A 24,389-nucleotide genomic window follows, 5' to 3' on the forward strand; every position below is an offset into this window, starting at 1 on the left:
TTGGTGTCACCTGTAAACTCCCTTTTATCCGACAATTATTTAATAACGTTTGAATTTAATATTGTCGATGTTGAAGTGCAAAATAGGAGGTATCATTTTAGCAGATGTTTGTCTGATGAAGCTATTGCTAAATTTAGGGAGGCCATTACTCATCTTACGACAGTGGAAAATAGTGAAGTAGTCGAGGCCAGTGACCTAGGTTCTACCTCTGCAGATGTTGATTTCCTTGTTAGTAACACTGCTGATTTGTTGCATTCAGCTTTAGATGAAGTTGCTCATTTGAAAAGGAGGGTTTCTAACCACAGGAGCTTAACTCCCTGGTATAATTCAGATATCCGCATGTTGAAACAAAACGTGCGTAAAATGGAAAGGAAGTGGTACTCTTGTAAGTCTGTAGACTCCTATCATGAATGGAAAGATATTCTAATAGTATATAAAAAAAACCCATTCGCAAAGCCAGAACAGCTTATTATTTAACGTTGATAGAGGATAACAAAAGTAACCCACGTTTTCTGTTCAGCACTGTAGCCAGGCTGACAAAGAGTCACAACTCTGTTGAGCCGTGCATTTCTGCAGCTCTCACTAGTGAAGACTTTATGAGATTCTTTAACAATCACGAGAATTAGAGAAGAAATCAACCAGCCGGTTGTAGGTGTTTCTTCAGCTTTAGCGACTTCCCTAGGCTCTGACTTGACTCTAGACTGTTTTGATCCTGTAGACCTCCCTGAGCTGACCTCACTCATCAATAGAGCCAAGTTAACCACATGTATGTTAGACCCCATCCCGACTCGATTATTAAAAAATGTTTTTTCTCTTATTGGTGCGACAATACTAGACCAAATCAACCTATCCCTAAACTTAGGATATGAACCACAGGTTTTCAAAGTTGCAGTAATTAAACCTTTACTTAAAAAAACCTTCTCTTGACCCAGACACCTTTAGCTAATTATAGACCAATTTCCAACCTTCCATTTGTATCTAAAATTCTGGAAAAGGCAGTTTCACGCCAGTTATGTGACTATTTGTAAAGAAAATGATCTGTTTGAAGTTTTTCAGTCAGGGTTCAGAATGCATCATAGCACAGAGACAACACTGGTTTGATTCACGAATGACCTTCTTATGGCCTCAGATAAGGGATTAGTGTCCAAACTGGTTCTACTGGACCTCAGTGCTGCTTTTTACACTATAGATCATGGCATCCTACTGCATAGGTTAGAGCATGTTGTTGGGATTAAAGGGACAGCTCTACGTTGGTTTAAATCATATCTTGGGGCGGCAGTAGCTCAGATGGTAGAGCGGGTCGTCCAATGATCGGAAGGTCGGCGGTTCAAATCCCGCTCTGTCCCAGTTTGCTGTCGTAGTGTCCTTGGGCAAGACACCTTACCCACCTTGCCCCGTGTGAATGTGCTTGAATGTGTATGAATGTTGGTGGTGGTCGGAGGGGCCGTTTGGTGCGATATGGCAGCCACGCTTCCGTCAGTCTGCCCCAGGGCAGCTGTGTCTAATCTTGTTCAGTTTATACATGCAGCCATTGGGAAGTATAATCCAGAATCACGGCATACACTTTCATTGCTATGCTGATGATACGCTATTTGTCTATGAAGCCGGATGAAACAGAACCGTGAGTTCAGTGTTTCTCAATCGTGGTCCTCGTGGGCCCCTGTCCTGCATGTTTTAGATGTTTCCCGGCACCAACACACCTGATTCTTTTTTTTTTTTTTTTACCTTGTCTGCACACATATTAATGATTGATACCATGACGGTAAGAAACCAAAGGTGTGCATTATTATTATTATTATATATGTGCATTATTACTATATATAAACATATATATATACGCATACCACTGCCAATCCAGGAAGCAGGAACACACGGAGGCACGGCAAATCTGCAACAGAAACCACAAACAAAACTCCTGCCCCCACTTTTGTGGGGGGCAGGAGCACCCGACCCCATGAAAGTGGCCCTCCAAGACCAGAGGGGCGCCCCGCCGCGGAGGGGACCAGAGACGGGCCCGGAGAGAGGAAACCCCCCAACAGGGCGACACCCGCACTGGCCCGACAACGGAGGGCCCCAGACCCAGGCATCCCATTCATTCATCCATTCACCTATCCGATATCTATACTAATAATAATATGATATACTATTCACAATAATAATGATAATAATGATAATAATAATAATAATAATAATAATAATAATAATAATAATAATAATAATAATAATAATAATAATAACCATCTTTGTATAATATAATATTGATAAATTATTACATTTGTAATAAGTTGTCCTGTCAATGGAGACCCAAATCCTCCATGGCAGGACCCTTCCACACCGCATTCTCACCGACACAGACACACAATCACGCACCATTTCCCCCTCCCCGGGGGGTCCAGCACCGCCAGAAGGCACCCCAGGCTGCGCGGCGAGCCCCGCCAGGCCCGGGCATCACGACACTCCTATCCCAGGCCGGCGAGGGAACGCGGGTGATGTGGGCCCCCTTCCCGACCCTGGTGTTGAGTGCATGTGATTAATGCCATAAAAACAGGGAGGGGGAGGACCAACTATGAATTTGACACCGACCCCCCCCCCCTCTCCCGAACTAAATGTCCTTGTCAAATTAAGTGTTGAATGTGCAGTGTCTACATTGCTGTTAAAACAGTGAGGCGGGGAGTTCCGGGCTACACGGGACAATGCCCCCCCACGACCCGGACCCCCCGCCCCTTCGCCTATGTGCGTATGAATCGTGTAGGGGGGGAAGGAGGGGGAGCAGAGGCCGAAGCCAGGAGGCAGGACCAGCAGAGCCGGCCCTGGAAGGACACCCACGCTCCCCCACCGGCCATCCAGTAGACGGGGGCCGGCCCTCCGATCCGGGCCAGGGCCCACCGTACCTCCACGGGCGCCCCCGGCGCTGCCGGAGCCCCCAGACGGAGGGGAAAACGGTCCAACATCCCCCCATTCATACTGACAACATAAGACATAGACACCTGGGAATGGTGCCATCCCGCCGCCGCGCCCACCGGCGCACCCTCCGGCCAGGTGAGGCCCGATCCCCGGACCCCCCCCCCCCCCCAGCCACCCCCACACTGCCATGAGGTAACCCCCTCATAGGCCCCCACCGGCCAGGGACAGGGCCCCACGGCCCCACCCACCCCCCCCCCCCAGGGGCCACCAGAGGCCTGCGCCCCAGACCCCCCAAGCCGACTCCCAACCCCAAGGGCTACGAGATCACCACCCCCCGCCTCCACTAGGTAATGAAGCCTATAATCGGGGACCAGAGAGAGTGCAATTCAGCCGAATGTTGTTCAGTGGAGGCAGACATTATCTCACTACTGATATGGTCTGATAAAAGATTCCTAAAGTGGTTAATACATAAACTGGACTTTTGTTTCCAATTCACTAGAATGGTTTTCTTTGCGATACATAAGGCAGTGAGAACCCGGTGTGTCCAGTTAGGTTCCATTTGAATATCTCCCAGGTGACCTAATATACATATCGTGGGGCACACTGGGATTCTGTAATTGATCCATGTGGATAAATCCTCACAAATCTCCGTCCAGAACCTCTGTACCGGTGTACAAAACCATAGTGCATGCATATAATTATCAAGAGTCCAGAGTGTTCTCTGTGCACTGTGAGCAGATATTAGAGGTGACAAAGCCCATCTGGAACATCCTTTGTCCTGTATAATGTATTCTATGAAGAACTTTGTACTGTATAAGCCACACCTGATTCTAATTAAAGGTCCTCATTAGCTTGTCACCACAGTCTGCACAACTCTGTTGATGACACAGGTAGTTGTATCATGGTGTGTTGAAGCAGGGTAGCATCTAAAACATGTAGGATAGGGGCCCACGAAGACCAGGATTGAGAAACACTGCGTTAGTTAAACTTCAGGCATGTCTTAGGGACATCAAGGACTGGATGTCTGGATATTTCTTGCTTCTAAATTCAGATAAAACAGAGGATATCATTCTTGGTCCAGAGTATCTTTGGGGAAGGGATTAGATGGTGTTGCGATGGCTTCCAGGGCAACTGTGAGAAACCTCGGTGTTGTTTTCGATCAGGATTTGTCATTTAAACCATATATTAATCAGGTTTGTAAAATAGCATTTTTCCATCTCCGTAATATTGCAAAGATTAGGAAAATCCTCTTGCAGAGTGATGCAGAAAAACTAGTGCGTTTGTATCTTCTAGACTAGATTACTGTAATGTGTTATTAGCAGGATTTCCAAGTAATTTGCTGAATAGGCTCCAGCTGATCCAAAATGCAGCAACGCGAGTGCTGACAGGAATCGGCAGGAGAGACCACGTCTCTCCAGTGTTAGCGTCGCTCCATTGACTACCCGTAAAATTTAGAATCCAATTTAAAATTCTATTACTTGCGTATAAAGCCCAAAACTGCTTAGCTCCGCATTATTTGCATTATTTGCCCCCCCCCCCCCCCTTATGATTCCTGGTCCTGGTCTAGGTTTCTTCCCTCCTTAAGGGGAGTTTTTCCTTGCCACTGTTTGGCTTAAGGCTTTTCTCCCACTACGGGAGTTTTTACCTGCCATTGTTTATGGAATAATTGCTCGGGGGTCATGTTCTGGGTCTCTGGAAAGCACCTAGAAAACTTTTGTTGTATTAGACGCTATACAAATAAAATTGAATTGAATTGAATCAACTGATCAAATGAGTGATAAATTATTGCAACATAATTTGCACTGCCGGTAATCCAGCTTTCAACGAAGAACCGTTGTACTGCAATATGTTATCTATTTTGTACCGTGGAGCACTTTGTTGCACAGATGGATGTGCTGTTGGTGTCACAGTGGTTTTTCCTTTCTTCCAACACACACATTCCTTCTTGGACCGCCTCAAACAGCAGATGGTTCAGGTCTCCATATTCTCCTGATGCCACCTCAATGACTGAATCAGATGCAAAAACAGAGACAAAAAGAAACTGTAAATTATCTTAAACCGGTTTCACTTCATTTTTAGTAACATATGCAAAATAGGAACCCATGTGAAATGAACATACTGAAGTCAGCAGGGTTGTGGTAAGTTGGACAGTACAGGCCCAGAGTCTTCAAGTAGGGTATGAGGTAAGGGACTGTACCTTTGTAGATGCATTGACCCTGACTGAGGATGTAAAGCTGCAAAGAAAAAAGATGTTGCACATATACGAAAAACCTTTAGACCACACTTTTAATCCTATATGATTTCACTAAGATCCACATGATAATCAAATTAGTATTCATTGAATGTAAAGTGCATTACAAGTTAAATTCATTATTATTAGTAGTAGTAGTAGTTAATCCCTGCTGTAAAAATGAAACAAGGCTGGAATCGGTCTGTGTGCTCTGCTTCTGACCCACACCCCAGGGAGAAGCCAACAATACAATACAATACAATACAAAACTAAAGTCTACAGGACGCACAAGTGTACAGAGCCAAGAGTTTGATGCTATTAATCATTTTTCAGTTTTTCTGCCACCAGCTGAACCAAAGATTTGTCTGCTGTTTTTGTGTGAGGTTAACAGGTCAACTGAAAAATCCCAGAGCTAACAAGCTGAAAGCAGGCTCTATGACGTCCACTAGTACCTACTCAGCCCGACTCGACTCGCCACGCCTCAGTTTTGCGCTTTTCCACTAGGGGTGGAGGCGGGTGGAAGCGTGCCGAGTAGATACTTTTTCTGTATCTATTCTGCCGAGGTTCTAAGTGGGCTGCAGGGAATAAAGCAAAAAAAAATATTGTTGACTGAAAAATTATTTTCAGGCCAGTTCCATATTCCCCCACCATCTCTGCGCTGCACCACATCACTGCGGACGCTTCCCAAAGGTTTCAAGTAAAAAAGTTAAATGCTGTATTAGCCCTTCTGTTTTCTGTTTTTTATCATCATTTGATTCGATCCGACCCGATATTGATGTGGGAGGTGTTATTAAAAATGTTTTTTGAGCTGTTGCCTGAATTATACGACTGTAAAATAACTAGTGAAATAATAATTTCACAATACTTATTGTGAAATAACTAAAAAATAAATAACTCAAATGGTCCTTTCAATATCCATTTAAAGTGCAAAAAAGATTGCAATAGCTAATGCAGTGAACAGCCACACAGCTTGCCATGAAGCATCAGGCATTTTTCAGGTGTCATGACAAACCTTGTGTCCAATTACAGAAGAAACCAAACAAGCTATAATAAATATAGATAATATGAACTTCATTGAACTTATATAACGTTTTGAAATTTAAGCTGAAATATCCAAAACATACTGAACAGGGGTTGTGCACGGGTGGGGGTGTGTATGAGTGTGTATGAGTGTGTCCTTGTCTGTGTGTAACGTGTCTGGCGATTCAATGATCTGCAAGTTTTGCCAGCACACAGTTTACTTTAACAGCGACGTCTGTAGTGGGTGGAATCATAATTTTGTATTACAGCATGACTAGAGTTGCCACCTTTCAGAAATAGAAATAAGGGACGCTTTCAGCAGCGCAGGAGCCAAAAAAAGTGACATCCCCAAAACTTCTAAACGGCATAGAAATGTATTTATTTTATATGAAAAAACAAAACGCTTTTATTTAAAGTTTAAAGTGCTTTAATAGCATTGAACTTGCATGACTGTACAGACAGACAACTGTACTAGCAACTGAAATATCCTCCTATGCTACGTATGTCCACATCAGCCCAGATGTAGAATATAGTTACAGGTGAAGAAAATGGTGTAAAAGTTAATTTATTTCAATAATTCAACTTGAGAGGTGAAACTAATACATGTATATTACATAGTCTCATTAAAGGCAAAGCAAGATACTGTATGTTAAGCCTTTATTTGTTATAATTATGATGATTGAATTGTTTATTGATTTCATAATATATTCTAATTTTTTTAGATTTTTTATTTGGGGTTTCCATAAACTGTGAGCCATAATCACCAAAATTATAACAAAAAAAGGCTTGAAATATCTGCATGTAGTGGGAAATAATATATTTGTTTCACCTTAAGTTGAATTTTCCGACCTTCACCTGTATATTATGACATAAATAAATAAGAGCATATTGTGTGTCTGTATTGGTTCAATACGGAACGCAACTTTTAATTCCCAATTAAGGCTGATTTATGGTTCCGCGTTACACCAACGCAGAGCCTACGGCGTAAGGTATGCGGAGACGTGCACCGTACGTTGCGCGTCTCCGCATACCCTACGGGGGGGCAACCCAAAGCATGCTGCGCTCTCCTCGCGTGGTTGGAGCGAGGTCCGTTTCTTAACGCAGCTAGTTGTCTGTGTGAGCGGACATTAACGCAGGGTCGGCGCCAGAGCAAGTATTCAGAGGGGGCCCGAGGCTTATTAGGGCGGGCACCAAATCAGTCGTGTAGGACAGCATTTTAAGGAAAAAAGTGCATTCTCACTACTTTCCTATTAATAATCTGTCTAAAACATGTGGAGAAATCAAATCACTAAGTGGAAATAATGCAAGGAAGCACACATTTTAATTTGACTGAAAACGTTTTAAGCCTTTTTCACATAGAGTGCGCACAGCGGCAGCCGCTGCCGGCTTTGTGTATATGCTTTGTGTATCACGGCGCACGCCGCTGAGTTTGCGCGGCGGCAAAGGGCGCAAGTGGACGCACGCCGCTGGGTTGCCGCGGCAGCAAGGCGCAAAGCGGCTTTAACCTAGAACGAAGTTTGCGCCGCGCACGCCGGGATGGGCGTCTCTGTGAGTCTCTGTGAGTCTCTGTGAGGAGCTGTGGGATGCGAGACTGCAGGCCTATCGGGACATCAATAAAAAGGGACAAAAGTGGAGAGAAATCTCCTAGAATGTGGACATACCTGTGTGTTTAAAAGTGGTAGAAATGTGATATTCTTTTGCTCTTTTAACAATAAAATGTTCATTTAAAATAAAATATAGCATTTCCATGCCTCATATCAGGATCAATTGAATCATTTATCAGGCGCGCCATGCTTTGCGACGACTCTGCGCCACCCCGGCGCTGTTGCCGTGTTCTATGTGAAAAAGGCTTTACTCGTAACACACAACGAGGTCACATACATGTTTTTAATATATCAAGTTGATCCGTTCATGCCCCGACAGAGCGGGGGAACGGCAGGGAGCAGAGCCGGCTGTCAGAGCTGAAAGCCCAGCCGACTCTGCTGCGCCTGGCGAGGCGCCGGGCGAGGCGCAAAGTGGGGCGCAGGTTTTTGCGGAGCGCGAAGCGACCGGTGTACAGAGCGAGATGGCAGAGTCTAGAAGTCAGGCTCTGTTGAAGGGGCTGACTGGACAGACTGCCACCAGGATGGCTGAGTCTGTGTTGGATGGAGAGGAGGATAGTGTAATGGAGGAGCGCTTTCGGGAAATTTGTTTACCGTCAAAGAAGAAAAGTGAGGGGGCACAGTGACTGAAGTAAGCGGCCACTGCCCCCTGGTGCCCGCCCATGGCGCCGACACTGCATTAACGCATATGGCAGCATAAACACAGACTCAAACAGCAAGTAATTTCCAGCATTAACAGTCCTGCGCAGCCCGCTGTCTGCACAGAGTAACCCGTGGTTCTGTAGCTTCTGCTGGTTTCTCAGGCGGCCGCTTCTTTCACCATTTTCTCAAAAGAAAACGTAATTTAGTTTGAGTTTTAAAAACCAGCGCTTTGTTAACGCTACCGCTGCTTTGTTAACGCTACCGCTGCTCTTCGACGCCGTGTTCATTGTTTGATATGTGAATTAAATGACGTGCCTACTGGTCCCCGTCTCCCCTAAGGGGCGGGGCGAACCCGCCCTCCTCTGTTTCTGATTGGCTGATACCAAGGCTCTGGCTCGCTTTAATGGTTTACAACAGCGTCAGTTTAATGCCTAACATGATTTCATTGGATAGTCTTAACTCTACTACAAGAAAACGCACGTGCAAATGTTTTTTGTTCTTTTTTTTCCCTCATTTTCCAACTGACGGAAATCCTTCTAGAGACGGAGAACTTTAATCCTGGGGCTGAGTCTGGCTCCATCTGACGTCATCACACTACAGGCAACAGATTGGTCGGGGGGTTGGGAGTCAGACATCTGAGTCAGGAGGCGGAAATCAGCGAATGAGACTCTGACTGCGGCTTCTTTTTCAATTTAGTCAGGCAACAGGCAATGGCAGCACAAAAGTCTGTTTCGTAATCCAACTCTGAGGTGCAGATGTTCATAAACCTGGTGCTGAGGAGAGAATTAAAAAGGGATCGAGAAGGGCAATAAGGAACGACCAGATCCACCAGGAGCTTTGTCACTTCATAGCTGCTCGTGGCTACCAACGGACTTTTCATCAGCGCCGGGACAAACAAACAAACAAAAAAAAAGCGTTGCCGCTTGAAGCTTCTCTCACTCTCATTTTTTAACTTATTATCGAACACAAGCCACAGACCCAGCAGCACATCTATCATCTCCTCCAGGTTCTACATCTTTAGTGTTGTTGTCTTCGTTTAGATCACACAATCGAGTACGTCACAGCAGCTTCGCTCCAACCTCCTACTTCTGATCTGGGTATTGAAAAGAAAAGAGGGCAAGGCGAGTCGAGACGAGGGATGACGAGTCGAGTCGGGCTGAGTAGGTACTAGTGTAAAAGCGCCATTAGAGTGTGGTAGGGCTGGGCGATATATCGAGATTTTAATATATATCGATATATTTTCAAACACGATATGGTACGAGACAATATCGTTTATATCGATTTAAAAAAAAAAAAAAACTTTTTTTTTTTTTTTTTTTACATTTTTTTTTTAATGATTTTGATATAGCTTATTTTGTGACAAATTGACTTGAATGTTTTATTTGAGATTTGCACAAATGTTTTGTTATTTGCACAACTGGCAACCTCAGTGGAAAAGTCTGCCTGTTACTGTCTACATTGTATTAATTGCACAGTGTATTTTAATGTAATTGTTATGCAGGAAAGGGATATTTGTTTTATTTTATTCAAGACGCATTTTTATTCTATATATGCAGGCAGTTTATTTTTATTTCATTTGTTTTATACATTTTGATATTGTGCAGACCTCTGTTAACAAAGGTACCCGTGTGACATTTGGCAAGAGGCTTTGTATTAAAACTGACTGTTTTTTTAAGGGTTTGCCTCAGAAAAAAATGAAGCTAACAGAGATGCTATGCTATAATGCTTTGGGGGAAACCCCAATTAAGGCACAGAAAAAATATTGAGATATATATCGAGTATCGCCATTTAGCTAGAAAATATCGAGATATGACTTTTGGTCCATATCGCCCAGCCCTAGAGTGTGGCCTAATTTAGTCAATAATGAGTCCCTTCACATGCATTAATATTGAAATAAAGAAATAAACTATAGTGCATGTAAACATATTGACTGGTCATAGTGGGTCTTACTATTCCATTAGTATGATTTCAGACAAACAACAACAAATAACTTGAGGATAAAACTAAGTACACCCATGATTCAAGAGCTAGTCGTGGAACTCTTACCAGCAATAACTAAGTCATACTGGAAACTACTCGTTTCGAGTATGACTTTGAGTTTCTCATAGTTCTATTTTTTTGTTTCTCAGATGGTTCTAAGGGAACATAAAAATATTCCTCTTTACCATGCTGCTTCAGTTCATTGAGATTTATATTTTTTTGCCTACTTATGATCCACACTCTAAAGGCTGCATCACAACATTTTGATTGGATTAATGTCTGGACTTCAACTAGGCCATTCCAAACAATCTCAGTTCTTACTTTTCAGCCATGCATTTTAGATCATCTTCCTGTTGTACAATCCAGTTATAACAGATGTCACATTTGCCTCTAGAACACTGGTATGCAGAGGAGGTCAGTATTCATGCTTGAATCAATGACTTCGAGGTGTCCGGTCCTGTGGCTGCAAAACAACCTTAAATCATCACTCCTCCCATGCTGATCCTGACAATGGGTATAGACAGCTTCTGTTGAAATGTTACATCTGATTTCCTCTTCTTTTCAGATACAGTTGTGTAAACCTTTACTTCCATCAGGCTTTTTCCCTGGCAACCCTTCCAAACAAACTGTGCTTGTTCAGTCGTCTTCTGACTGGACTGTCATGGACTTCAACATTTACCATATGCAATGAGGCATGTAGGGTCCCTGTGGTATATTTACAAGGTTGTCAACTTCTGAAAAGATTGGCAACATTCTTGAATGTTTTCAACTTGTGAATAATCTTTTCACTGTAGAACGCCAACCTCCAAACTGTTTAGAAACAGTTTTTCAATGTTTTCCCGATTTGATATGCAGCAAGAGTTGCTTCTCTAAGACCATTGCTGATGTCTTTTCCTTTTGGCATTGTGTTATCACACACCTGCATACTCCAGATCTGCTCTAAACTAATTTTATACAGGTTTGTATACCTGTTGTCCATCAAGCTATAAAGGGGGTACTTGGTATTGCCCACAAAAGATTTTCTTGTCACTATGAAAATGTAACATTAGCATGCACCATCGCTTCTCCATCCATCCATCCATCCATCCATCCATCCATCCATCCATCCATCCATCCATCCATCCTACCATCCATCCATCCATCCACCCATCCTACCATCCATCCTACCATCCATCCATCCATCCATCCATCCATCCATCCATCCATCCATCCATCCATCCATCCATCCATCCATCCATCCATCCATCCATCCATCCATCCATCCATCCATCACAGGCAGACACCAACCTTGTCAAACATCTCAAACAATTTGGCACTTGGTTGGTGAATGGTGCAGATGATTGTACGTCCTCCTAGTGCCAGAGAGCGCAGCAGCGACACAACCTGGTAGCACGAGACGCTGTCTAAACCACTGAAAACAAAATGAAATTGATGAATACCTAAGTAATATCAAAAGTAGAGGGAATTATTTCACAATAGATTTTAAGGAAATGCTATTATGATAATGAACTACATTCACTTCTAACTTTGTTTTGCAAGATAAAACTAAACCTGAACCTAAAGTTAATATGTTGTTCCAATAATTAGATGTTGGATAGTGTTATGAATGAGTATCATCATATGCACTCCTATTCATTGAAAAGTTTGGGATTTGGAGACATTTTTTGTCATTTTCTTGAATAGAATCTTGTTCTTGTTTGCTGGCACCCAGGACCCTGTCTGCCCCTCAGCTGGCTCCCAGAACCCTGCCACGGACTCTGCTCGTTCTTCAGCCAGCACCACGGTCTTGGCTCACGCCACGCGCCCGGGATTCAGGCCAGAGTTGAAGCCCCGAGGGCGGCCCCCTGATCTTTCTGCTCAGCCCCGAGGGCGGCCCCCTGATCTTTCAGCCCAGCCCCGAGGGCGGCCCCCTGATCTTTCTGCCCCGAGGGCTGGGCACCACTAAGCCACCTGGCAGCACGGTGTCTTAGTGGTTAGCACTGTTGCGTCACAGCAAGAAGGTTCCCGGTTCGACTCCCAGGCCCAGCAGGACCTTTCTGTGTGGAGTTTGCATGTTCTCCCCGTGCTTGCGTGGGTTTCCTCTGGGTACTCCGGTTTCCTCCCACAGTCCAAAAACATGCATGCTAGGTTAATTGATCATTCTAAATTGCCCGTGAGTGTGAGTGTGTCTGGTTGTTTGTGGGGACTGCGGGTGGAAACTAGCATTTCTGCTAAACCCGGTGTATTTACACTGCTTAATGTAGTGTTCATGAATATTCATTGTCCCGTCTAAATAAACTTTGAAACCTAGGTTGGCCCCCTGATCTTTCTTCCCTGCCCCAAGGGCAGCCCCCTGATCTTTCTGCCCTTCCCAGCCCCGAGGGCTCCCCCTGATCTTTCTGCCCAGCCCCGAGGGTGGCCCCCTGATCTTTCTGCCCAGCCCCGAGGGTGGCCCCCTGATCTTTCTGCCCAGCCCCGAGGGTGGCCCCCTGATCTTTCTGCCCAGCCCCGAGGGCGGCCCCCTGATCTTTCTGGGATTGTCCCGCTGATCAGGCTCCAAACCAGACACGGCGAGTCTGAGACCGCAGCAGAGAGCTGGCTGTCATCCTGCTACCTGACGAGGACGAGCTTGGAGCTACAGCAGCCAGGTGGAGCGTGCACACACATGTCGTCAGGAGATTAATGTACCGAAATATCTGGAGCAAAGTCGGTGTCGGTCGAGCGATGACCTCTGTATCCAGTTCAGATGATTGATGATCGGTGGACGTAACAGCCCACCAGTGAATTGGTCTGTGCATTTTTGACTCTTGTCCTGTGCATTTGTGGATCGGCGTGGTCATTTGTCACTTTTGAGAATGTTCTAGCTCCATATTTATTAGCATCAAGCTCTGTCGGCTGTTTCTATCTGTCCTGAGACAAGAACACCAACTGCTCCTCAGCAACTGATACCCATACAGTTCATCAACATGGACCTCATCAGAACAGTCATATAAGGCCCAGACTGATTGAAAGTAGCTGCTGATTGATTATTGTCATCAGCAATGTTAAAACCAGCAAACATGTCCACGTTTCATTAAAGAAATAGCTGCTCTGCTCTTGACTTTGTTTATTGCTTTGACTTCAGACTTGGACTATCTTTGTCTCTTTGGTTCTTCTTTAGCTGTTGTTACACACACCTGGCCTCCCAGGTGAAGCCCGATCCACTTCCATCAGTCCTGCCTTTGAGGAACACAGATATCCAACAAACCCAGACTAACATCTCATCTCATTCGTTGTAAAAAATAAAACTGATGAGATGCATACACACTTGTGCTTCACACAGTGAAATGTATCCAGATTCTTTGAAATATTTAATAGTATTATTCACTGTAGAAGAAAAAAATGCAAATCCTTTCTGATCTTTCTTTGAGGAAGTTTTTTTTGTTTTCATTTCAATGATTTTCTCACACATATGTTGACAAAATATGTTAATATCCTAGAAAGGTGGCCAATCCTTTTTAGGGGAATATCACCTGTTTGAAATAACAATTTTTTTCTCTTTTCACCTCCTTATTAACACTAAATCGTCAATATTTTTTTGGAGTGTGCTGCAGGCCAGAAATTCAAAAATAAAATGGACATACTATATATATATATATATATATACTAACAAATAAAATGAAGATGAAAAAGAAAAACTATGAATGATTTGGGATCATGCTGCCTACAAATATATCTATATCACGTTTTTCTTCACACTCAAAGTGTCAATGTCTGTCTCACCTGGTGGGCTCGTCGAAGAACATGAGTGGTGGATTGTTGACCAGTTCCAGAGCGATGGCCAGGCGTTTACACTGACCACCTGATAATGAGCTGGTACGTGTGTGAGCACAGTCAAGAAGCCCTAAAGCTGTCAGAATCTCATTCACCTAAGAGTAGTAGAGGTTAAAAAAAAACAACAACAACTTGGTACAAATATAGGGAATGTTATTTTTTAATTAATAACAAGTTAAAAGATGGGGGAGAAATATAAAAGAAAATGGCATCAAAGAAAGAAAAAGGTGCTGATTATGACAAATATAAATGCCCCCCCCCCCCCATCCCCGGTCATCCCGTTGCTCCTTCCACCTGCCTACGTGGATGTCTGCTGTTGCTGCTTCCGCCTGCCTGCACCTTCCCCCTCTGGTCATCCCGCTGCTGCTTCCCCATGACTGCTGTGTGCTGCTGACGTCCCTGACTCCCCCAGTCTGGCCTTCGGCAGGAGGGTCCCCCCTTATGAGCCTGGTCCTGCTCAAGGTTTCTTCCCTCCTAAAGGGGAGTTTTTCCTTGCCACTGTTTGGCTTAAGGCTTTTCTCCCACTATGGGAGTTTTTACCTGCCATTGTTTATATAATAATTGCTCGGGGGTTTATGTTTAGAGATAACATCTGTTGTATTAGACGCTATATAAATAAAATTGAATTGAATTGAATTGAATTGTTGTAAACTGAATCATCCAGGTAAAAAATGGTACAATGCATTGAGAGAAGTGCAGTTAGTTCTGAGGATTCATCATATTTTTCTGTACATGTTTGCAGGCCAGAGCTTCAGGAGCTGCATCCTGCCCTGCAATCCCACCCTCTGACTATCCCATTGCTTGCTTCCACCTGTCTGTGTAGATGTTTCTGTTGTGCACCAAGTAGCCACGTATCAGTAATATGTACATAGTTTTCCTGCACCACCTGGTTAGTTAATACTAATATATCTTGTCTTATGTATCTCTCTGTCTGTTTTCTCTTTTCCTGCTCTGTCCAGCTGTCCTCCAGCAGGAGGGTCCCCCCTTATGATCCTGGTCCTGGTCCAGGTTTCTTCCCTCCTAAAGGGGAGTTTTTCTTGCCACTGTTTGGTTTAAGGTTTTCCTCCCACCAGGGGAGTTTTTAACTGTCATTTTTTATGTAATAATTGCTCGGGAGTCATGTTCTGGGTCTCTGGAAAGCACCTAGAGACCACTTCTGTTGTAATAGACGCTATTTAAATATAATTAAATTAAATTAAATATTCAGATAGTTTTTTTCTTTTGATACTTTTTATTTTATTTTATTTGGGATGAAAATTGAGTCAAATGTCATTTATTTCCTTGGTGAAAAACAACTGAATCAAAGAATACCTGTCAGATTTAATTTTTAGATTTTTGTTCTTTTTTTTCCCTTCACCGTTTTACCTTTGTTAGTCTTGAATCAGTGCATCAGTGACCACAAACAATGATCATCCATGTGTTCTTGTGTACACTGATTACAGGCCTCTTTTGCTTTTTTTTTTATTTTAGTCATTTTAGATTTAAGGGGAACCAGTATTTTATAAGTGACACATTTTCTCTTCTGTCTTGTTTATGAAAGTCTGACTCTGAAACCAGGCAGATCACAAGATTTGTCTGAAGTCTGAACTGGTCCACAACTACATTAACTGGTGAAAGTTGTTCATGCTTGGACCTTTTGTTACAGTTTACACCTTTTGTTTTAGTTCACAATTTGTGTTTTTATGTTTTGTAGCACCAGCGCTGATAAGCTTTGTTGAAATATATGTCCATGTTGTTCTCCAATGGACAATAAAAGAAACTTGGGATAATTTAGTTTTGGTCCTCTTTTTCTTTTTTTTTAATTCATTGTCAAAATGTATCTGATCGGGAAAAAGTATCGGAAATGTATCGGGAGCCAAAAAAAGTGATCGGATCGGGAAAACTCGGGATCGGCAGATACTCAAACTCAACTGATCGGGTTCGGATCGGGAGCTAAAAAATCCTGATCGGGACAACCCTAGATATGATGTATAATGTATGAATGAATATGCCACTTTAAGGTCAGGGTTTAGTGTTCAGAAAAAGGTATTACTGTTGTTACCTATTTCCCAGACAGAAGGGACATTTTGTCCCAGTCAGAGTTACTTTTGGCATTTATGGCTCGGTTACGAAACTAGCAAGTGTGTCCGGGTTTGGTCAGTTCCTGTTTTATTTTGAACCCTGTGTCTGTGTACTGTACTGTTTGATCCCTCCATGTTTCAGGTCTGGCTTTTGGCTAAAGCTCTTGTGGCTTTTGTTAACCCTGCTCTGCAGTGCTTTTGGTTTGTTTTTTCAAAATAAATCACCTTTTTGGAACTCCTGCCTCCTGGCGTGTCTCCTGCATTTGGGTCCTAAATCAACAACAGCGTGACAAAGTATTACCTGGGCCAGATGTAATCCAAAGGTCATGAGCTTGGTGTTAATTGGATTATGCCAAGTGTGGAATGGGCAATATGTTTTACAAGTGACAAAAACTGATTTTGAAATAGATTATGGAAAGTCTTCTGAGGGCAAACGTGGCCCACTGGATCAAACAAAATCCAGATTTGGGTTATTTCTGGTAGACGTGCGGCTGAGTTCACTCTGTCGAATGAGGGTAACAAAAAAACTTCAAATGTGAGCTGTGTGTGCTGTCTGTGCTTGCGTTTGTATGTGAAGTTGAGGTTGTTGTTTTGCTCACCAATTCTTTTTTCACATCCATTGTTTCATTCAGCTTTAAGTTGGCAGAAACCTGCAAGAAAGACAAAGAATTTGGTGTTATGTCAAGAAAGTTATTTAAGACTTTGTAGGGAAAGCCTGTCTCAAGTACAACACAGGATAATTAATGATTAGGAGTATCACTATAATCAAATTACACTTAAAAATAAGATCCCTCTCTGAGTGTAAGGTTTTTGGAACATCTAACCATCATGGCCTCTCTGGCAGTGAGGTGTGGCAGGAGTAAGTCCTCCTGCATGATGTAGCAGGACATTTTCCTGAACATCCTCAGGTCCCTGGGTTTCCCATTTACGAGGATCTGACCCTTCATCCCTGTTTCCCTGAAGAGCATGAACAAAATATACCAAACTGTTAAATAGGTGAAGAGATGTTTATAAAAAGGCATAAACTGACCATATGATACACAAACACGAACATCTGAAAGTGTTATACTTTTCTGTATGAACTGCATTAGCTATGTCTTTTTTACCAAACTTTGTTCTCGCACCTGTATCCGGCTAAGATGTTCATTAAAGTGGACTTCCCGGCCCCCGAGGGCCCCATGATTCCTATCAGCTCTCTAGTGCAGAACCTCCCGGAAAGGCACTTCAATAAAGCTTTGTAACCTAAAAACAATAAAACAGAAATTCAAGACACTAAAAGGAAAGAAATAAATGAATCAAGAACTTAACAAATATTGGTCATTTCAGCAGCATCTAATCCCTTTTACTCTGATGATATGTTATTGTGCTGTTCCTTTAAAAACTTTAGGGGCTTGCATACCAGCATTTCTTTAGGCGCTTACATACTAGGAGTTTACATACTGGTGTTCTGTAACATTTCTGTAAAAGTGGGCCACTGATTTTTCTCCACATTTAAATACTGGCTCAAACAAGAGACAAAAATAATGCAATCATGTGTCCTATACATTCTATACAAAACAAGCATTCCATATCCAGCACCAAAGTGTGACTCTACATTGTGTGTGAAACAAGAAGGCCTCATCCCGTTCATGAGCATAGATACTGTATTTAAAGCTGTTAAAGCTGTATTTGAGCTAACAAGCTATATATATTACATATACAAATATATTAATACAAATTATTAACAGATTTGAAATATAAAATCAAGAGGCGTATCTCAGAAAGCCAGAGTAGAACTATGATCCAACACTGTTTTTGAGTCAATTAACCAAATTACCTGGAAGCTATTGAGCTGTTGAGCTAAAATGCTAATATTATTCATGAGACACGCCTTTATGCAAATAGAAATTAATAAAAATTATAAAAAGGTTTGAAATATAAAATCAGGAGGCATATCTCATGCAGCCAGAGTAGTACTACGATCCAACACTGTTTTTGAGTCAATAGATCACATGACCTGGAAGCTATTGAGCTAAAATGCTAATATTTACATATAGAAATTAATAAAAAATTATGAACAGATTTTAAATATAAAACTTGGAGGCGTATCTCATGCAGCCAGAGTAGTACTATGATCAAACACTGAAGTCAATTAACAAAATGACTTGGAGGCTATTGACCTAAAATGCTAATATTGTTCATGAGATATCTTGAACAAATTAATGGAAACAAATTCTTCTTTTTCGTCTCTTTGTATGCAGCTTGTGAACCTCAAAAAATGTGCATTACCACCACCTGAGCTTTGGCTCCGATAGAGGAACCAGCTGATGATCAGATCACACCGATTTGCTGGTCCAGGACTAAGACTGGACCATCAGCTGGTTTAGTCTGGATCTGCTGGTCCAGGACTAAGACTGGACCATCAGCTGGTTTAGTCTGGATCTGCTGGTCCAGGACTGGACCATCAGCTGGTTTAGTCTGGACCTGCTGGTCCAGGACTAAGACTGGACCATCAGCTGGTTTAGTCTGGATCTGCTGGTCCAGGACTAAGACTGGACCATCAGCTGGTTTAGTCTGGACCTGCTGGTCCAGGACTAAGACTGGACCATCAGCTGGTTTAGGTACCAAGAGGATCTTCTGGATCTCTGCCCTGAACTGGACCAGCTGCTCCGGTTAAGACCAACATGACGCTTTCAGCTGGAGCTGCTACAGGTCAGACATCTCTCAGTCGCCATGACAACCATATGGGACGACTACTGAAGATAAAAGCCAGATCCTAAAACATCCGGTAACGGTGTCTGGACAGAAAAACATTAAAATACATTTTGCAGCAAAAAACCGGTTCTAAAGTTGTCTTTTGGAAAGGTTTGTTGGTACGAACTGATGTGAATCAGCAATGAATGAATGAAGTTGAATGAAATAAGTTTTTATTGAATGTTTAGGCAACTTTCAGTCTGATATGGAGTCAGCTGCAGGTGCTGCAGGATCCAGAAAGTGTTTCTCTGGTGATGGACCGGGATCTAGACCGGTCTCTCCTCTCAGGACCTGGACCTGGACCGGGACCGGGATCTAGACCGGTCTCTCCTCTCAGGACCTGGACCTGGACCGGGATCTAGACCGGTCTCTCCTCCTGCGGATGCAACACTCCGAGTTAAAGCAACTTTGCTCTTTATTTCTCACGTTTGCACCTCGATAATCCCGTTGGCACAAGTTGTCTTTCTGCAGCTCAGATCGTGATGCTTCATGTTTTGAATATAAGTTTATGTTGTTCACATTGTTATACTTATGAGAGAGGTGATCGCGGACATCCATAATGTGTAAAACTCAATACACATGTTGGTCTTAATCCGTCTGTATATAACATGCGTGACAATAAAACGGAACGAGCAGCCGTTTTTCATCCACCAATATAAGTTCTGGTGTCGGTTCTTAAAATACAAACAAGAAAAGCAGAGTGTAATGATGCACTAACGCTGCCCATAAACATTCACAAACCCTTACAATCATAATAAACCCACAACTCTTCACGGAACGCAACACAAAGCAAAGAACAGCAATACCCATAATGCAATGCAGCTTAAATCGGAAGAAATGCCCCCAAATAAATTATTTTTTCTAGGCCTCAACTTTTGACATGAGCGTCTCCAGTTCACAGCCAATTTTTTTTTTTTATTTGCTTTACTTGTTTTTGCAAGTTCCTTGTTAGGATGAGCGGTTTTTAATGGATAATTATCTTCATTATCATATTCAAACATATGTATTTGAGGGAGGAGACAGGGCGGAGTGTTGACGCTCAAATCCACCCTGATTGTGATGTTCAAAGGAACCTGCGTGGATTTGGGTGTACGCACAGTTTTGAAAATCTGAATTTTTTTTTGCGTACGTGAAAATTCCACGCACGGATTCAGGTTGAAATCCACGCACGTTTTGGAATGTTGAAACCCTCAGTTCCTTTAAATCAAGGTTAGAAACCAATTTGTTTATAGCTGCCTTTGACTGAATTATTTAAACCATTCTGAATTTAAATTTAAACAATGTTAATTTCAGTACTACACTGTAACTCTAGCTTGTTTCCTTTAAGAAATGAGACTCATAGCGCCACGACGGCCGTCAGGGGTACTGCAGCCAACAGCGAAGCCGGCATGGGAGAACAGGGAGAATGCGCATGCAGCGCCATGTGAGGTCACATCCGCAGGACAGCGCGGGAAATCCAGGACCGGAATTTCCAGCGCTGTCCTGCGGATGTGATGTCAAATGGCGCTGCATGCGCGTTCGCCCCGTTCTCCTGTGCCGGCTTCGCTGTTGGCTGCAGTACCCCCGACGGCCGTCGTGGCGCTATGAGTCTCATTTCTTAAAGGAGCCTCATGCTCCTTTAAGTCTAACTTTTCTGTATTATGCTTTTGTACTGTAACTCATAATCTTTCTTTTTTTTTTTTACTTATCATGTTTTCATTACTTAAAGCACCTTGAGTTGCCTTGTTGCTGAAAAAGTGCTATAAAAATAAACTTGCCCTGCCTAAATGTAAGTTCAAAGATCACTGAAGAGATTAAATGGCATGATGACAGAGGCTCTGTTTATGGAAAAGCAAAGCAGTTCTGTTGAATTAGTTCTGATCTGGCTCTAGCACCAGCCCAGCCTCACCTGCTTCAAACTGGTCAAGAAGGGGTGAAACATGTTTACTTTGTGGTTACTGTAACTTCAGCTCTTGAGTATATACTACCTCTCCTCCTCCAGCAAGATCCCTCTTGGATGGTGTAAGAGAGGTTGATGAACTCCAGGTCCACGGCTGAACGTTTGGGTAGGTGAGAGAAACGCTGTGGATCACTAATAGCGTTTTCAACCTTCTTCAGGCGGGCAAGCCTGGATGGTTCCTGGTGCAGGTGAGTCTGAGCTAAAGGCTGGCAACCCCCGTTACACATGACAGCCTCCTCCATGGAGATACTCACAGAATCAGGCTCCAGTGCTTTATTGTCCATATCAACTCTCTCACTGTGGGAGGATGTAACGAAAATAAAGAAAAAAATGTTAATGAGAAAGAAGTCAGCTTGTGTGTGTGTGTTTGTGTGTGCATCTTTGAAGGCTATTAAATGAAAGTTGTAAATTGACACAAAAATAACAAAACAGCCGAAAGAATGAGCTGGAAAACAGTTTTAGCAATGCCAACAAATGAGAGAAAAGAATTTTGGTGTGTGTGTATGTATACATAGAGTATGTGTATGTATGTACGTGTAATACATACATGTGTTACATAAAATGATAGCTCAGGTAAAGCCAAAGTCCTTGAAATGGCCATTTTTATTATGATGAATGAGATTTGACTCTAAGTAGCAGAAATATGCGAGAAGTGATTAGTAATAATCAAAATGGAGACATGATTAATCGACTTTGCACTGACCACTGTAAAAATGGTTCCCAAGTCTGTGGTGGTACAGTAAATTGTTCTTTTTGAGAAAGAAGTCTCATTAAATCACTCATTGGGTTCTTAATCCTCTCAGGGATTAAAATAAACTTTTTTTTTCTACCCTTGATCTTATCAGAGCTAGAGGGGGCTGAGGTTACTGGCTTGGGAAAAATTCCACAGACTCAGGTACACCACCAAGAACCAAACCAAGCTAACGTATGGGAATAAAGCACTCCTTCACTTGCCCTCAGCATCACACTGTTATGTAAACAGATTATATTGACAACAAGGGAAGAGAAGAGGGAAGAGAGCCCATAGAAAGAGTTCTTCTTGGTGTCAAAGCATCCTAAAAAAGGGAGGTTGGGAAAAAGAGAGATTTTACAAAGCTAACATGTCACGAGTTAACTTGGATGGACAGTAATGTTCGGGACAAAAGGAAAGGTCCACAGAGGGGAGAGATGAGAGGGAAAGAACTCGGTGACCTGAGATCATTCTGCTTCAGATTATATACTGTAACCCTGTTACACTTCTGTTTGACTATTAGACATGATGTACCAGCTGGATTAAAAGGCTTTTAGAATTAAATCAAGAAATCATGTCTTCACAGATCCATGAGAAAAAAGTGATCATAACAAAGTTATGCTGACTCAAATGAACAAAAGGTTATTTGTGTTTCAGGGTTTCTGTGATTTACCTGACCTGTATGATGACCTCCAAACTTCACAGCTAAAATATTTTTTTTCTGTTCATAATTGCATATTTAGCCTTATTTTCTTCTTTTGCAACCAGTCCACGAGCCCTCCTCCCCCAACTTCACCACAAAGTGCAGGAGGAAACGAAAAACAGTAGGAGCTGTGGAGACCATCATTTGCAAAAGCAGCTTGCCATAACAAGTCTTTAAACGAAAGAACCTTGAACATAAAAGATCTCTTTTTTGTAAAGCCCCACTTTTTATACGGCTAATGTCACGTCATCATTTTTGTCAGTCAGCGCATTGACAATATTCAGATTTTAACCAGATTAACACAATACTATGAATAAAACTGTATACAAATTTCCATGTAAACAGTTCCAGTTCATATGAATTGAAATGTAAAATCTTATTCACAATATATATCTTTTATTTATACTCGAAAATCATTGAGGGCGAGCCCTCATTTACAATGACGTCGAGAAAATACAAAAGTAAAAAACAAAAAACAAAAACAAAAACAAAATAACAAAAGAACAGTCAATTAAACAAAAATGAAGTTACAATTTATAAATAATGTAACAATAAAATAATTTAAAACAAATACAAACAGTGCTTAAAATATTTAAGATCAGGGATTTAAAATGACCAAAAGATACTAGTGAATTGATTTTTAGAGTGTTTTGAGTTCCAGGTGGATGGTGCAGAAAAGCCAAAAGCAGATCTACCAAGCTCAGTAAAGACTCGGGGGACTTTGGATCGAGTGTGGTGTGAACTAGCAGGCCAAGCAAGGAGGGAGGAAACATAAGTCGCAGCAAGCCAATAATAGCCTTATAGATGAATAAATAAAAGTGAAAATCTCGCCTCTCTGAGAGGGAGGACCATCCAACTCCTTCTGGAGTTTTAGCTCTGTTTGGTGTCACCAATTCACCTACAACTAGTAAACCTCTTTAACTACAGGTATTAGAAGATGGAATGGATATTTGAAAAGCTACTCATGTAAACACCGATATATTTAACCAGTGAGAAAAAATGCAGCTGTGAGAAACCTTTACCCCAACTTCTGTTATGACCTTACTGTTCAAAGCTGAACTGAATATAATGAAAACCAGATTTTATTGTGTAGGAAATATCACAAATATAAAAGGCTTTTATTTCTTAAGTATTCTCGAAACACATCTGTACTTTGAATTCAAACTACATAAACTCATAACCTGGTAAACCGTTTTTCTTTTAACCTCACAGTTTTTTTCACACCGTACTTTTAAAGTTTATTTCTAATGTTTTGTTGCATTTCACTGTACAACATCAGTATGGGAATTTTTCTCTCAGCTGACTGCAGTTCCTCCAGAACATAGTCATCAGAAAAGTGTAATGAGTTTGTTATAAAGACTTGCAAATAATTTAAGAAATGGTTTCTGAATTTAAATCCTTTGTAAATGGTCTTGCATATATACGTATATTTTAGGTGTGAACTCAAGTCTTTCAGCTGTACATTCATCTTAAATGTGGTGACCCCCACATTTCCACCTCAGGTGGCTTACAGATGACACAGGGATGTGCCTTTTGAACATGCTGTGTGAAAAGGGCTAAAAGGCTTCTTTGTTTGTCAAACTTATCACATAATTAGCTTTATTTCTTGATTTTCGGATGATACTTGCATTGAAAATATAGTCTGCCTAGCAATTAAGATGGAATTAAATAAATCAAGAAACTTTTTAAGAATAAAAATGGGTTTCGTCATAAGCATGCAAACTCAATAACCTTGCTTGGTACGGTACAAATCGCTAAGAATAATTCAAAACTGCTTTTCTCATACAGATTTGATTGACTTTTGTTTTTGTTTTTTGCATAACAATCCATCAGCTAGTTGATTATTCACAGCAGTAGACACAATCATATTGGCGGGGAAGGTGTGGACGCTTATACAATGCAATCAAATGATTACTTTTGTACTCCCTTGCTCACTTGCTCATTTTCTCTTCCATTATTACCTTCTTGAGCATCTTTCTGTCCTTATGATGTGTCCTGTGGCTCGCTCTGTGCTAGTTTCATTGTTGTTGATATGTGACATTGAACTGTAAGTGA

General features: G+C 42.0%; 1 protein-coding gene across 3 annotated transcripts in view; it reads right to left on the reverse strand.

The window, feature by feature from the left end:
• The window catches only part of LOC133442199 (ATP-binding cassette sub-family G member 4-like), a 48,128-nt gene that overhangs the window by 21,055 nt on the left and 2,684 nt on the right, over nucleotides 1-24,389 (reverse strand). The window contains exons 2-10 of one of the 3 annotated variants that reach the window (XM_061720146.1): nucleotides 20,930-21,198; nucleotides 17,354-17,471; nucleotides 17,054-17,186; nucleotides 16,829-16,879; nucleotides 16,455-16,499; nucleotides 14,119-14,264; nucleotides 11,665-11,788; nucleotides 5,024-5,138; nucleotides 4,769-4,911 (exon numbers count right to left, since the gene is read on the reverse strand). In XM_061720146.1, coding sequence (XP_061576130.1) covers nucleotides 4,769-4,911; nucleotides 5,024-5,138; nucleotides 11,665-11,788; nucleotides 14,119-14,264; nucleotides 16,455-16,499; nucleotides 16,829-16,879; nucleotides 17,054-17,186; nucleotides 17,354-17,471; nucleotides 20,930-21,185 — 1,131 coding nt within the window. In that variant the 5' untranslated portion in view covers nucleotides 21,186-21,198. The remainder of the gene's footprint in view (nucleotides 1-4,768; nucleotides 4,912-5,023; nucleotides 5,139-11,664; nucleotides 11,789-14,118; nucleotides 14,265-16,454; nucleotides 16,500-16,828; nucleotides 16,880-17,053; nucleotides 17,187-17,353; nucleotides 17,472-20,929; nucleotides 21,199-24,389) is intronic. The other 2 variants (XM_061720148.1, XM_061720147.1) reach the window with 2 other exon arrangements.

This window comes from Cololabis saira, chromosome 4 (assembly GCF_033807715.1).
Source record: "Cololabis saira isolate AMF1-May2022 chromosome 4, fColSai1.1, whole genome shotgun sequence".
Taxonomy (NCBI): Eukaryota; Metazoa; Chordata; class Actinopteri; order Beloniformes; family Belonidae; genus Cololabis; species Cololabis saira.